At 35.2% G+C, this 16575-nt stretch overlaps 1 protein-coding gene across 1 annotated transcript in view; it reads right to left on the minus strand.

Annotated features, from left to right (window-relative positions):
• The window catches only part of CPEB2 (cytoplasmic polyadenylation element binding protein 2), a 53976-nt gene that overhangs the window by 28923 nt on the left and 8478 nt on the right, over nt 1-16575 (minus strand). The window contains 2 exon segments of the mRNA XM_039551325.1: nt 1809-1859; nt 9956-10046. Coding sequence (XP_039407259.1) covers nt 1809-1859; nt 9956-10046 — 142 coding nt within the window.

The raw sequence follows: 16575 nt of genomic DNA on the forward strand, positions 1-16575 counted from the left end.
CTGCACTGGCCTGCACCGACAGCCACATCAGACTCCAGCTATGTGATACAGAATAGGTGTCTACAACAAGGCTCTGAATTAAGTTCTAAAGGGCATAATTTTAAACATTATGTGCTGCAGCACCTTTTAGATACTCAAACTGTTATTTTTATCTCACCTACTGAAGGCTGAAAATAATATTGCAGCTTTTTAAGAGGACAGCAGTCACACTAAGTGCTACCTTTCAAAGTACAAGAGAAACCACATCAGCGTTAAAAGCAAGATATTCTTCAGTGCATGTTCTTTCTAGCTTTGTGGTAAGGTTTCACGATAGACTGGTACCACTGTGTTTTCCTAGCGTCCATGGTAACAACAAACCCCTTTTTTCCGACCTATTCCAGAGTTAGAATACTTCCCATGTGCTTTTCAGCATGCAAAACTCTAAAAAGAGAAGTTCAACATTCTAAGTAAAAATAAAAAGAATTAAAATATTAATTTCTTGCACCCATCTTAGTGAAGAATTTGTTTCTCTTAATACCTTCCCATCTAACACTTCCTTGTACAGCAGCAGATAACGACAACTGCACATATATCACCTGAACAAACCAGTTTGCAGAATAGGTCTTAAAGCTGTAGTTAAATACAAAAAGTTAAATGTTGTATATGTTGTGACAGCAAGCACGTTGATACTCAGCGTAGAGGAATCAAGACTGTGTTGGCTAAACACTGATTTTATTTCAATAGTTGAGTACCTATTTTTTCTTTTCAAGATATTCCATTATCCTAAGATACCCATTCAATACCAAAGGATCTACTTCTTCAAATCTCCATTGTGCAGTATTTTCCTTTACTGGGTATAAAGCTAAACCTTAATTTCCTTAAGATTTTAAACATTTACTCGGTGCTACACAGGGAAAATACATATTTGTTTAAATTTTACATCCATTTGCACAAGTGTAAATGATTGTGCAAAACGGGCAAGGCAATTAAAAATAAAACCCCAAAAAACCCCTTCCACACAATTTCAATCCTGAAAAAACATATACTGACCATATTTTTAATAAAAATATCTCTACTGCTAACATTTAGATTCATCAAGTCAATGACAAGTGTACTTCCTTTGTGTACAACAGCTTCCATGTTTTCTAATCTAGAGAAGCTGTTGCACTACAGCTCTAATTTCTCCAAATGTAGAAAACACTGTGTGCAAAACCCCTGATTTATTATTGACTTAGATGGATTACCAAGCTGTGCTTCCTTCTTTAGCCTTGAACAAAGGCTAAAGTTCATGCCTTCACTGAATAGCAGATGTTCATGAAGTTTGACCTACTAGGAGAGGAACATGAACATGAACTCTAACTTCAGCATATTTCACGGTAGACACATGCTTGACAAAGCCACTTCCAAAAACCCCAACAAAAAAAAAAAAGTTATTTCACATGAGTCTAATACAAAGTGTCTAGTTCACTCTTTATTTTCCCAGTACAGAAAAACATGTGTTTCTGGCCTTCTTATTTTTCTAATTCCTGTTTCAGTATAACAGATTTCTTACAGCTCTTTGGAAAACATACCCCTGGTTTGCTTGAGAACAAAAAAGAATAGTGCATCATTATGAGCATTTCAGATTTCCAATAAGCTAGATATAATGAAAGGCTGTTGCAAGATTAGCTCTTGCCATTCAACTCCAAAAAATGGCAACAGTCCCATCGGTGCTGAAGACTAGAGGCAAGTAATTCAGGAACAGAATAAAATAGCATAATTTTATACCAACATGTCAGATTTAAGCTAAGCTAGAGATAATTAGAAACTGTTATAAGATTAGAACTTACCATTTAACATCAGAAGATTGTCAGTCCCCGGATGTGGATAACTCAAGCGACCTTAAAAGAAAACAAAAACCAAAGAACGAAACAAATGCAGAGCTTTTAGCTATTATGTTAGAAAAAATAATGAAAAATCATTGCTTAGAATTTGCCTAAGGGAAATAAAGAGGTAATATTTAACTCCAATCACATTAACCAACAATACCCTTGACCCAAGTTAAAGCTGACAAGAACAGACTTCTTAACCTTAATTCTCTGGTCATAAGATCTGCAGTGTACTTTGGGATCAGCTCCAATAGGATAAAGCCACTCTTTGTTTCATGACACCCAGAAATAGTGCTGACTGCTTTAGTCGTCTCTTTCACAGTGACTCTGAATAACTGCACTATGCACATCACTTAAAAGAGTGGCATTTCTACAACTTAGTGCTTCTCTACTGAATCAATCTAAGAAAAATCATGTTAATAGCAATCAAGGCATGAAAATTTTATTAACTGATTTATGATTGCATCTTGGTGTACTTCATATAAGCCTGGTATGTAATATTTTTCAGTAAGTCTAGCAAAATTAGAGCAGTTTTTTACCTACAGATTCAACAAAATTAAAGACTATTACAGTTAGCATTTTCAGCATTTTAAACTGAATAAAAAATTATATGAAAACCTTATATCCTGACATTAGAATTTTTCAAGAATTGCATTTTACTACACTGGTGGCACATTATACTTTAGTAGTTAAATGAATGGTTTAAAATGCACAGCTGAGGTGTCTGTTCACTACAAATTCCTTTTTATTAAAGGAGATTTCTTCTGTTTACAGGAAGCTGCAAACATACCAGTAGTGCACACTGACCTAGAGAGACATTTACAATAGCTGCTGTGTTTGGAAAAACTGTGGTTTAATGTGCAAAAAACTGCATTGCCATCTATTTTGCTATTCAAACATACTTGCTTGCTTATAATCTGAAGAATAGATATACATGTATATACATACATACATATATGTGTGTGTGTGTGTGTGTGTATATATATATATATATATTAATACTTTCACTTAACAGGTAAATCTTTTGAAGGAAATGGGAATGCTTGTAAAGGCATAAAGAAGAACCCAGTCTGGAAGCAATGGGCATGTAGAACTCACACATGCTTACAGGGTCATATATATGTAGATGGCTTGCAAGAAAAAGAAACCACAGGGGAAAAAAAGAAAGAAAACCAAGTCAACAATCTATATATTAAGGCTGTCTAGAAAGTCTTATCATACTGTGTTTGGTCCCCTACTGCTGGTAAACCCATGAGCTTAGCAGCAAGACTAGAAATTTCTTGAAATATTTCTGAGTCCCAAGGGACACCTTTGGGGTTGAATAAAAAAAATTTTTGTTGTAAATCTGTAAATAATACGGTTTAATTTTTGCTCTTCTCCTTTAGAAACCAACAGGGTAATTTTCTGCCAAAAAATAATTTGAAAATGCACACATTGCAAACTCTGAAATTTAAAACTTCAAAATAGCAAGATTAAGATAATTTAGGAAATTTTGTTCAGCCCTATTATTTACAGGCATTATGGCAAGAAGATTTTTATACAGCTAGGTACTATTTCTCTTCCCACAGATTTTATTATTGTGAGAATGGATGGTATCAGAACACCTGCAGATTAGGTAAGTACAATTTTCTGTTGAATTTGGAAGCACTGAAAGGCTAGGGCAGGCTCCTGGAGAAGGACAGATGAATGCCACCCAGAAGGACTCTGTTGTCTTCTCTAACTTCTACAGAATCTTTGAGCATACTTAGGCAAAATGCTAAACAAAAACATTTGTAGGAGCCTCTATCTTTATGTCTCTTGTCTTCACAATGTCCAGTTTTAATACATTTTTCTGTCATACTGAACATCTACAGCAATACCTGCTGTTTCTTGGAACTATAAAAATTCTGCCCTTCTAGCAATGCATGCTGGGAAATGCATAGGGAAAGAATTGGGAAAAAGGCATCCTTAAATTGCAATCTGGGAGCTGCCACTGGTTTGCTCAGCCTGGTGTACAACAACTTTCCTATACTTAGTTCTTTGCTCTAGCAAGGCTAATACTCATTTGTCTAGCAGCAAGAATTTCACAAGATCACTGTCATATCATGTTTACATACACTGCTATAGAAATACTTGCAACAATATAAGGTGTTCCTTGCAAATCAGAATGCTGTATCTATCTAAAACAACAAAAGAAATTGTGAGACATCATTATCTTGAACTTCCTTGAGTCTGTGGTTACAGTCTTTCTCCCCATCTGAATTTATCCTCTTTTCCTATTTAGAAAGAGAGATAAAGGCCAGGGTTTTTTTTCCCTGTAATTACTTCATAAACAAAAGTCAGATTTAAGGCCTAGAAAGAGAGAGAAGCCCACCAGTGTCAATACCTGGGGAAGAAAACTTCTAAAAAATAGTAAATTCTAGGTTTACAACTCCACTTTTGCGTTCTTTTGCTTTTTCGCCCCTTACAGCTTCACAAATAAGCTGCATCTGAAACACGGATGCCAAGCTGAAATAATGAAGGACTTCTCACTGAGTGGAAGGGAAGGAGTGCATCAGGCATCTGAGCCCACCACTGCAACCCAAAATCCTGATTTCATAATAAATGACTTCAAGACTAAAAAGGAAAACAAGTAATACTATTCAGTACACTGCTGTATTGATACTTCTAAGTCTTTTTACATGATTATTTCAATGAAATCACACTTAACTGCATTCTGATGAACTAAACCCCTGTATTTGCTACCTGGTCTAATACTCGGACTTACAACTTTAAGAACATTTTAAACATAGAATGTTTACTTACTTTTTCAAAACACAATCGCTGCTACTTATTTATATTGTTAATTTAGATTCTTATCCCTCAGATTAATCTGCTGAACTAAAATGCATTGTTTTCTAGGCTGTCCACCTGAATTTCATGACATACATAAATTTAGAACATCTCACATGTGAAACTGGGTTCATTTTTATACAGAGCTCAGATCACAGTATTTTTTAACAGGTTATTCTAGGTAAATGGACATTTACTGTATTAAACCTCACTTAAAATATCAGTATGTAGAATACAGAAGATCGAGTACCATCTTGTAACAATTTACTTTGCTTCTATCACATACATCTTTTTAGCTGGCTATTTTCACTCTTTTTTTGATACATTAAAAAAAAAAGACACCACTTTAAGAACAAGGCACAAATCCTATCTAATCCCATCCTGCTTCAATATCAATAATGTAGAATTGTATAAACCATTCAATGGTCTTCTAGCAGTTCCAGTGGCCTCCACCGGCTTAAAAAAGTAGTTTTAATAATAAAGATGATGGAGCAGTTTGAAATCAACTACCAGTTAGAGAATATCTAATATTTTAATAATAGACTTAGTCCATTCCTGAAAAATGGAAAGTAATTAATTCACTATCCCTCTATAGAACCCAAAATTCATAAGCTGCTACTATCTGGAACAAATACAATGCCTAACACTGCCATTCTGTATCAGAAAGATCATCACGTTATAAAAATTTTCTCTGTGCAAACCTGAACTTGCAACTTCACCATGTTACTGCTAATTAGCCATGATACATGAGAATTATTAAATTGAAACTAACATTGCTAAGAAGCAGGTATGCCTGACACTTCTTATGCAACTAGAGCTCTATTAAACCTAACCTCCTCTTCCTTATCTAAATGTAATTAAAATTAACAGAACTGCCTGCCTGGTGCATATTTCTCAATGCATTCTTCTGTAAGGACAGAAAAAAAATAAAAAGCTTCAAATAAATTTTGGTGGGTCAGTTTATCCACTGAATCCAATTAGAAGTCTTGCTAATCCAAACCATGAGGAAAGACTAACAAACTTAGTTTTAGCAACATTTCTGTAATCTCATGTTACTGATAGGGGCAATGAAAATCTAAATTTTTGTAAACTTCTCAGCATATATATGTAGTGGTGCTTACTCACTTTTCATTTTAAGGCAAATTCACATCTACTTTTAGAAATGCATACTTTCTATTCCTATTTAACTAAACTGTTGGAAGGAATCCCCATATATTAAAACATTACTGTTTTAAACATTACTGACTCACAGATTCACAAGTTTGGTATTTCATGTCTACTCTCCCCATTTTTAAAAAAAGTCTTCATTTATTGTATGAAGAGATTGAGAATCAAACATTCCTTACCCTTTTTCCTTGTTTTTCAAGGGATCTCCTGACTAGAAGAAAAAAAGCTTCCAAGTCAAGCTTTTCCCAGTAAGCGTTAATGGCTGAGGATCACAGCAGTTTCAAAAAGCATAGTTTTTGGAATCAGCGCAGTTAAGACAACAGCACAAACCCGTGTTTGGACTACACCTAGTTACAGAAAGCCTGGAGACTGCATTTTCCAATGCTTGCGTATGAATTATGCAAGCCAGAACGAGGCCAAATGGGTTCTCTTTGATAGTCCATCTATTCAGACAAATCAGTCTCTCAGTCTTAAATATATTCTTTTATCAGAAAAAAGTTTCTATGACAGAAAGAAGAAACAAATCTGTATGTAAGATCTCAAAGCCTTTTATGTGACTAGGGAGAGAATTTTTTCCTCTCTATTTTCTTCAGCCTCAGAAACTCTTTTCTGAGCACAATTTGAACTACTCTAGGAAGAAATTGTGCAGCTTTAAACTTTAGAGCTTCATAACACAAAATATGAAACAAATGTCTTTGAAAGCAAAACTTTCCATATGCAAAGGAAGACAATGTTCTCTGTGCCAGAGTCTTTACTAGAAAGATGTTTAAAACAGCAAATAAGGAATACCATTAAATCACTGCCTCCTCAGTACTAATAGATATTGCATACAAAATATAACCACCGCTTCTAAGCATTCCCCATAAACTGTTTCAGCCCAAAAGCATTGACTTTCCTGCTTCTTGACAGCAAAATGCATTGATATTTGGGGGAGAAGAAGGGGAAAAAAGAAAAGTAAGTACACAAGTGGTATGTCTGAAGAGTTATACTAGCAATACCTATATATGTCAGGCTATCAGCATTTTAATTCTTCTCTCAATTGTTTTAAGGACTATTATAAGAATAAAAAGGGTATTTAAGAACAATGATATAAAAATGAATTAATTTAACTTCAGATATTTCACTAAAATTGAATGGATGGGATAATTTTAAACATTACTTAAGATCTTGTTATGAAACGCATTTCAAGAATGCTGCATGGGAAGGATTAGTTTTAATACGAGCAGTATTTCTGCTGAAATGACTAGTAAAGTCAAACATCTTCTCCCTATTACCCTACCTTGAAAATATCTTATCGAAAGCTAAAAATTACTTTTTTTTTGATCATGTCTGTTGTAATGATGAAACTTTGTCTAAGTGAAGCCAAAACTAGTCATCTATAAACAATTTTCTGGCAGGCATAAACTTAGCTTTCAGTGAATCATATTTGAAATAGTTTTTTTCAAGTTCATGAAAGCAAAAGTGATGAAATTTGACTTGCTCCTAAAACGGATCTTGACATGCAAAACGTAAAGCTATGAGATAGTCACAGACTGTCTGTTCTTCATTGTGCAAAATGTGAGACAAGATGCTTAGTCATACTCCAGATATTGTAAGCAGCTAAATCAGAAACACGTGCTTAAAATTCCAGGGACTTTCATTTTACTGCTATGATCAGATATAAAAGATGCATTGTTTTAGTGTGCTACAATTTACTTGAGAACTTGTCATAAAAATATTCTCTAGTTACAAAATACCATTTAGTTACAACAATATATATTCTATATTAATAAGAGCAACAAATAATAATAATATTAATAACAACAATAATATTCTTAATCCTCTGTATTCTGCAAGCAAATATGATGGAGTTTTAAGTAAATGTTAGATTTTCTCTGATGAAAAGTCACAAAGACTGATATAACCAAGTTAGAGTTTCATGGCTGGCAGGGAGAAGAAAAAAAAAAGTTAAAGTTGCTCAGAAATTACAGAAATGCCAATCAATGGTGAAAAAAAATCAGAAGAGAGTAGAGAAGAACTAAAAGGCTGTTACAGCACGAGGGCACTTCCTCCAATTTCCAGTCCATAAGGAATATTTCTCATGCCTTACTGTTAATAACGTAGCTGTTTCAGCTGAAATCACACCCACAGAGAAAAAGTATCTTATCCAATCAACTTAAATAGCAGCACACAATTACTCTATTTAAATTCAGCTGGCATGTGCATTGTTCACTGGCACTCGAACAGAAAAATGGGTTTTCTTTGAGTTCATCACTATCTATGGCTTCCATCTGTTTTAGTTCAAACATAAAACTTAGCAGAATTTTCACTGCAAGAACATGATGGTGAAACTGTTAAAAAAAATAAATCTCTTAACTGTAGACTGACACCATATTCTCATGTCCCTTGAAAGCACAGATGGAAACTACTAAGTTTTTCAAGGTATCTACGTATGAACCAAATTAACTTTCAAATCTTAAAGCTTTGTCTTGTCTTACTTTCCTTGGAAAATTATTATTGGAAATACACAATTTTCATCTATTGTAACATAATGAAGTACGAAGAGATGAATAAAAATAAAAATTGGTATTTTCTGTGCTCACTGTGCCTCCGAAATCTCTTCTGAATTACAGAGCCAAAATTAAAACAGTGAGATGGCAGGGGGAATCGAGCAACCACTTCCACTTGTCATGTCAGCGTGCATAGAAAGAAGAAACAGACTGGTTTTCATTTTCAGGAATGTGAGAGGTGTCAATGGCAAATATTGCAATAGAAGATCTGCATTCTCTACCTTTATGCCTAAGAGCAGCTTTCAGACAAGGCAAGATGTATTAGTCACCACCTGAGTGTGGCAAATAGAAGCAAGAATGCTGTGTAAGAGGAATGATACACCTGGTCACACTGTCTTTGATGAGATATGCATGCTTTTAGCACACAGCAGTTACCACTGGGCTAGTTGTTTACAGGTTTCAAACCTTTTGTGTTAATTATGTTTTGCAAACATGTAGAATAGATGGAAACTGAATTTAATAATGGACTTAAATGATAAAATTGCTAAAGTGGAATTAATTCTCTCTAAGCAGTAAGAAAGAAGAGATCAGACTGAAAAACACCTATGAAAGTTTAATTTCAGCTTCTACTTACTTTAAAGTCAAAGAAAATTAACTGTTTAAGTAAATGCTATATACTTACAGATGCTCTGTAGTGATTTGCAACTCAGGAAAACACTCCAAACTTTTGGCTATTTTAAATCTTAAAATACTATTAAATGCTATCTGAATGCTGCAGGTCTTCCAATTGATTACACAGATCTTAAAGAGAAGCATGAGCAGACTAGCAAGGTGTCCTTCAAATTAGGAGAACAACAGGCCCTTCTGTGCTAATGTAATATATAATAAGTACAGGAGCCTCTAGAAATGGAGAATGGAAGGGAGTAAATAATGCTGAAAAAAAGCCTGTTTTGTTTTTTTGTTGTTGTCTCTGCTTCAATGCAGAGATTTAATTTCTACAAAGCAAGTCCGAAGACTTGGATAATTTTAAAATTAGACTGTGTTAGTCTAATTAGAACACCACAAATGAACTAACATTTGACCAGTCCAAGTAAAATGGTTTGAGTTCCCTGCCCCGATATTCAATAGTAAATGTTACCTGAGAAAGTATGGAAAAACAGAATTGACAAGAGTTAATGCACAATGAACAAAGGAGTTAGAATGGAAGCCCACATACGCTAGCTATATGCTTAACTGCCATGGCCAAATGATTTAATAGAGCCCAGAACAGTAAAAGGAACCAGCATTCTAAAGCCAACTGTATTTCTGGACTTCTTCAGATTGGATGCATTAGTATCCTCCAGTAGATTTGAAAAAATATTTAAAAGGACAAAAGCTGATTTTATCAATGGACTTTAGTTTTCTTTTCAGCTTCAACGGCAGAGAAAGGGAAAATTAACTGGCAACACTAGGGATAGTTTGTTCTACGTAACTGTGAAACAACGTTTTCAGTAAAAGACAGCTTAAGATAGACTTTTCATTAGTGAGAAAATAGTTCATTTGCCATTTTAATATGAACCTAGAATCTAAATTAACAATCAGTATTAATTCAAATATGCAGAATGGATGACCCTTTTTTCTTTATTTAGCATAATAACATACCTTTAAGTGGATCATGCTCTGCTCTCATAATGTCAATAAGGGAGTTTTCCAAAGAGTGCATATTCAGACTGTCATACATTCTATTTCGATCCTAAAAAAAAACAAAAGCCTTAGCATTGGAATACAAATTCTGTAATTTTTAACAAAAAACTTGAAAAGCAAACACAGATTCCTTCTAAAAGCTGCCCACTCAGACACTCTGGAAATGGACAATGATACAAAGTAAAATCTGATTTTCTTAACAGTAATTTTAACAGCATCCAAATATAAAACTAGAGAGGCAGTGTGAACAAATGCTGTGTTTGCATTTGACAGCCTGTGATTGCCTGTTTCCTTCAGAACTGCTTGAATCAGTTCTAGTGATCCACAGCAGAGTTATGCATTAGGCTGATTAATGAAGGAGACTAATGTCTGTAAGAGTTCAATTTCATTTCACACACAAGTAAAATAGTGAGGAAGGTGGGGAAGTACAGGACAAGAAGGGCAGTCATGTCACACAGAAGAGAGCACTTTCTTGGTGCTTGGCCAAGAGGCCAGCATGAGCCACCAGCCCCTGCCAAGGCTGTGCTTGCTGGCTTCAGGGCCTTTGCGTACAAAGACTTGAGTTACAAATGGTCAGCACTTAATGGTTAAAGGGTGGAAAACTGAAGCTAAACTATGAACAGGAAACGTCACAAATCATACTAACAGATTATCAGCCTTATAGAGGACAATTTCTTTTACACATGAATATTAAGAAGTTACCATACTGTCTTTAAAAATGTTTTCACTGACAGTAATAAAAGTTATTGCAATGAACTATAAATGTTTTCCCTGATTTTGTTTTACCTAAGACATTTTCTCCCATGTTTTCCAATGCACCCAAGTTACACACGCAGAAACAAGGCAACTTCTAAATTCTTTGGTCTTTCTGGGATACCCTTCAGAAACTGAAAATAGTTTGTGTAAAACTATAATCTCTTCTACTTTCAAGGCTTCTGGCTAGACTGTACTGCACTTAAATCCTATAATCGTGCCTTAATTTTACTGTTGTCTTCTGTCTGCACTATAGTAATTCAGCAGAGTAGGATGAAATACATCATATACATCCCAGGACTGGTGAAATTCCCTAAAGATGCAGCCATCCACTTAGTATGTATACCATGGGGGCAAAAGGTATATGATCCACGCTTACTGTGACTTTCTGTGATGGTTTAGCAGAACCATAGATTCATGTCAAACTACGTCCCTCAGCAAGCAGGTATTCCTCACACTGGAGGAGTAAAAAAGCAAACTTGGGAACAGAATTTTTCTATGAATCACACACTATGACTTATGATCAGCTTTGCCATGATGAAACTAGGGTTTTACATTCATCTCTTAGAAAGTTTAGTCAATGTTGGGATGAAGAAGCAGAAGCCTTTTTTCCCCACCTCTTTCTACCTCGAACAATTATTAAGAGTAATGGGTTCCTGTTGGGTAAGCAATCTGTTAGAAAATAAAGGATCTAATCAAATTAGTATTTCTGGAAGCCCTTGACAATTTTAATGATACATTAAAAAAAGTAGGTTTCTCTTGTCTCCTGCTGTATCCCAGACCAAATGCCACTGACACTTCATTAGGCAGTCTTCAACCTGGTTTCAGTGTGCCAGCAAGTCCCCAGCACTATTTTAGCTCACAGCAACCTTTATTTTGGGACTGGCTGGCTTTCATTTAGTTCTTTAGTTACCCTGAGAACCACCAAAATTAAACTAAAGCGACTAATCTGCCTCCATGCCCTTAGAGGTTTGTTTCTCAATAGCACAATGAAAAGAACTAGCTTACCACAGCAAACCTGTCTATAGAAGGTGTGAGCACTGACCAAGCTGGATCTGTTCCCTACTGTCCCCTAGCATTCAGAAGGTATCTCATCAGGATTTTTAATGAAGTCTTAAAGTCATTTTAAGGCACTAGTTGGTAGGTAGTAAGTGCTCTTGCAAAAACCAGTGCTGAGTAAAGACAAAACATGCTTTGCTATCTCTGTAATTGACAGGAGAAAAGAACTAGTATTGGTAAAAACCAGACTGAACAGTATATGGTGTTTTATCTTTGTTACAGGTTCATTACATATTTTCTTATTTATTTTTTTTATCACTGCTACATAAATATGTGTTGAGGTAACACATGACTGTCTGGGAAATGGTCATTATTACAGACTTAATGACACTCTGTGGAGCAGGAGCCTGTAAGAAAAGGGTCAACCATGGTTCATTCCTAAAACTGACTACTTGGTCCTAAATCTTACAGAGAAATGGAAAAGAAAAACATGTAATGTGTTCGCAATTTATTTGTAAACTGCTCCACTGGGTGACATGGTGCAATGATTCTAACTTCACCCTTGCATCATTGTATTTTGAAAGTTCTGTGTATCTAATGTGAAAGGTCTTGCTCTGCTAGAAGGAGAAGAAATAATAAGCTTTTCCCATCCTTTTTACACCTTAGAAATTTTGTGGTTTGTTTCCCTGGCTTGTGTTACTTAACTCTGGGCAGCGGAAACATAAAATGGGGCAGGCACAGCACAATATAAAAATGTTGTGAATACACTTAAGTACAGCAGGATTTAAATATGGGAATTGCATTCTGCTATCCCACTACCCACACATCATGCTACCCACTCGTGAGTTTGGGTAGTATCTTGGTAATCACTGCTTCAAAATTTCAATCTCTATTGCAAATGACACTGATGAATTGCATGCTATGAAGCAACATTATCTGAATGTAACTATCTCTAAAGGTAGGTCATTCTTTGGGTACAAGGTTCATTTTAAATCTTCGTGCCTCTTGACTTTATAATGCTACAACACTGTTTTGAGCTTCCCAAATACGTATACTATATCTTTGAAGAGAACAGTTATCATCTATGCAAATAGGAAGCTTTAATTTCAAAGCAGAACTTAAAAGTATTTCAGTAATGTAAGTCACACACCAGCAAGTATTTTCTAGAAAGGTCTGCTGAAAGGGTACAATTCTACAACAGCATGCACTACTAAATCAGAAAACTTCCATTATGGTTTTGGTCAATTTTTGGGACAAGCACGAAAAGCAGTACCACTGAACACGATTGTTCCAGATCTCCATGCATGTGGAAACAGTCCCAAGAATTAGGATTACCTTTAGCTTCATTATTTCAATGCAACTGATAAACAGTTATCTTCTAAAACAACCTGGACCTACTTTTAAAACAACATAGAAGTAGTCCCAAAAATTAGAACTACTTCCATGTTGTCTTAAAGATAGTTCCAGATTGTTTTTGAAGGTAAATGCTTATCAACCACATTGAAATAATGAAACTAAAGATAATCAGTAGGGCAAAAGGCCCTGATACCTAAGCATGTATATTAATAAATGTGCTCTATCATCCTAACTCCCAATCCTAAGCATGTATATTAATACATGTGTTCTATCATTCTAACTCCCAAACCTAAGGATGTATATTAATACATGTGTTCTATCATCCTGACTCCCAAAGCACCTTTTGTCAAGGTTGAATTCCTGTAAAGTATTTTTCATTTCCTTCAGCTCTGTGGCTCATCAGTCCTGTGCTAAGAACCAAGTGAACTTTTGCTGTGTCAGTAGGTCTGTATCTCTGTGGAATGTCACAACAAAATGCTAGCTCTTTTCCCTCAGAGCTGATAGTTACCTTCTCCCAAGCACTACAAATTCTCAGACTAGTTTTTTACTTTTAGCTGTCTAAACACTTGCATCCTGCTTGACCTACCTTTCCCAAATGAGAATCATAACTGCATTTGTACAGCAGATTGGTACAACTGCCTGAGCGATATGGTTAAGTAAAAAATTGTCTGTGTAAGAAAGTTTACAGAAAAGTGGTAGTTATTTTAGGAAGAGGAGAAGCACAAAGTACCCTTCCCACAGAACACAAGTGCTAGAACGGGCTTTTGACAGTGTCATGCAGAATACACCTGAAGAGCGTGCATTTGAGAAGTAGTCCCCAAGCCATGCACCTAAATATGCACAAATGGGAGGAGGGCAGCTTTCCCTGAAGAGCAAGTTTCCATACTAAACTGATGAACAACAGTTTTTCTAGGCACATTCTATTTAGGACTTCTAAATATACCCGTGCAATTTATGCAAAGATTATCCTGTTTGAGCATTTGCAGAAACTGCACTCACACTTCTAAGTTTATATATTGTCACTTATGCATAAAGCAAATACAAGGACCAAAGCTACTGAATGGTGAATAGTTTTGTTAATTTTTAACCACAAACATTAGTCCATAGTTAAGAAGTCTGACACCTTTGAATTTTGAACACATGCTTTAAACTACTGATTTGGAGGACTATTTGAAGTAAAAAATTAGAATGCTAACATAGGTATTAAAATCTGTAAATGGTAGTATCTTTAAGGTATGATCTTGACACGTCTCTTCATATTCTAAAGAAATGTAGCACCATGAGATGGGAGCTGAAGACAGAAGTCATAAAGCTTATAGTCATTTCAAGTATGGTCTGTCTTGGCTGCAAAAAAGAACTCTAACTTTGACCTTGATGAACTAACTGAGTTTGTTAAAAGCTAAATTAAAGAAACCTTTTTAAAATTGCTTCCCAAACTAAAATGTTAACAAGCTCCACTGTTTTCACCAAGTTCCATCATTTTCACCTTAAACGTGACCTGAATTGAAATGTGCTTTAAGACTTTCTAGAAAGTGACAGCTGATTTAGTAATAAAGTATCCACACTTTAAAAAGTGCCTGAATATAGCATTCAGTGTTAATGTTAGAAGTAATAATCTAACAATTCCTACATACATATTCTAAAATATCTCTAACATCTAAACTTCAATATTCTCATTTTAGTGAGGATATACTATAACCATAAGCCCCTTTTTGAAACCATAACCACTGTAAATGAGAAACTTAATATGAAAACCTATTGAAACTACAATTTTAGCTCTATAAAAAAGCAAGGAGGAAGGCTTAAAGTAGACACCCAAAATTGCTTGGTTACTCTTCACAGTGTCATTAGTGGTAAAGATGAACTAAAGATGTCTGGTAGACATCTGTGAACGGTCATCCTGACAACAAAGTGTTGAAAGCTAAAATGACACAACCAGCTACGTAAGCTAACTAAATTGAGCCTAAAATGCACCACGAACGAGTCCTTTGGCAAAGACACACCTACTTCCCAGCTACATAAGCATTTTAAAACACTGAAGTGCTTCAGCTCAAGAATATGTATTCATAACCTGGAAACAACCAGACACCAGACTATGGAGATTGATTAAAGTCTTGGCAATCTTGACTTTCAAGGCAAATCTAGAAAATTTGTATATTAATAGTTTCAATGAAATAACTAAAGGGACATTAGTCATCTGAAAGGGAGGATGTTACTCAAGTTTTGGGTTTCTCACAGCCCTGCCCCAAATCTAGAAATATCTATTCAGCCTTGAGTACTTAAATGCAAATACATCAGCACATATAGCAAATGTACTTTTGGATGGATCCTAGGTGAGAACATACTCATTTTAATGCAGAGAACAAGGTGAGATAAGATACTCAGCATACACATCACTGCTATACTATCATGGTTGTTAAATATTTTGTTGAATTTTACTAATTCTGATTTTGTATTGCATTAATAGAATGAGCTGTATAACTGAAGCAAATTTAAATAATGGCAGGAAAGTCTAAGTTCATATGAAATCATAAAAACATTTGTATGGTAAGCACCACAAACTTCTCACTAACTGAGTCCTTTGAACGTGTAATCTGTGCAGCTCCTAATACTATTTATTCAAAGGTTGTGATCCTTAAGTTAAAAGCATGGTCACAGACCGCCTTCCCCAATTAGAGATATCCCCAGTATGGTCCTCAAACACAAGTATCTGGTTGTGTGTGTCATTTTAATCAGTCCTAGGCAATCAATCCACTGCATTAAAAACCCTGAACTGTTCTGTTCCAGCATAGCCTCATTAAAAAATAAACTGGTAAAGCCTACCTTATAGATCAGTGTTTGGACAATTATACTGCTGTGAAGAGTAAGAAAACTTTGCAGCTAGATAATCTCAATGCCTTAAAGTTTAACATCAGCTGCCAAATATTCAGCACTTCTGAAAAAATGGGCCACACATTTAGGAGTCTAAACATGGCATTAAGAATCCAACTTTAGCAACTTGCACTTCACCTAATATTCACTGGTATGTGTATCATCTAGATCAGCCATTGAAAATGTGAAGTGGTATTAAATTGTACTAAAACTGTCATATCAAAAATTTGAAATTCTCCAAATTGAAGTGATTCTAAGGCAGAAGAACAGGACAGCAGCTTAAATTAAGTACCTAAAACTAACACCTGTTGTGACATACAATTTTAAACCACATTTTGTTTTTTATGTGATTGGCTTTCTTCAAAAACTTGAGCACATTTCAAAAAGAAAAATCTGCATTTGTACAAGATGCGACCTTACCATACCAATCCCCAGCTGGAGAGCTATGTTTAAACACAGAATAACAACACTCAGCTTTTAGGACCATGAACATTACACACTGTTTGTCTGAACAAACAGGAAGGACAAATCAAGGTGAAAACCACCTAGACACGCAGTGTATTTCCTTAATTCAAAAGGGACACAGAAATTAAATTCCT

This window comes from Corvus cornix, chromosome 4, assembly GCF_000738735.6.
Source record: "Corvus cornix cornix isolate S_Up_H32 chromosome 4, ASM73873v5, whole genome shotgun sequence".
NCBI classification, from domain to species: Eukaryota; Metazoa; Chordata; class Aves; order Passeriformes; family Corvidae; genus Corvus; species Corvus cornix.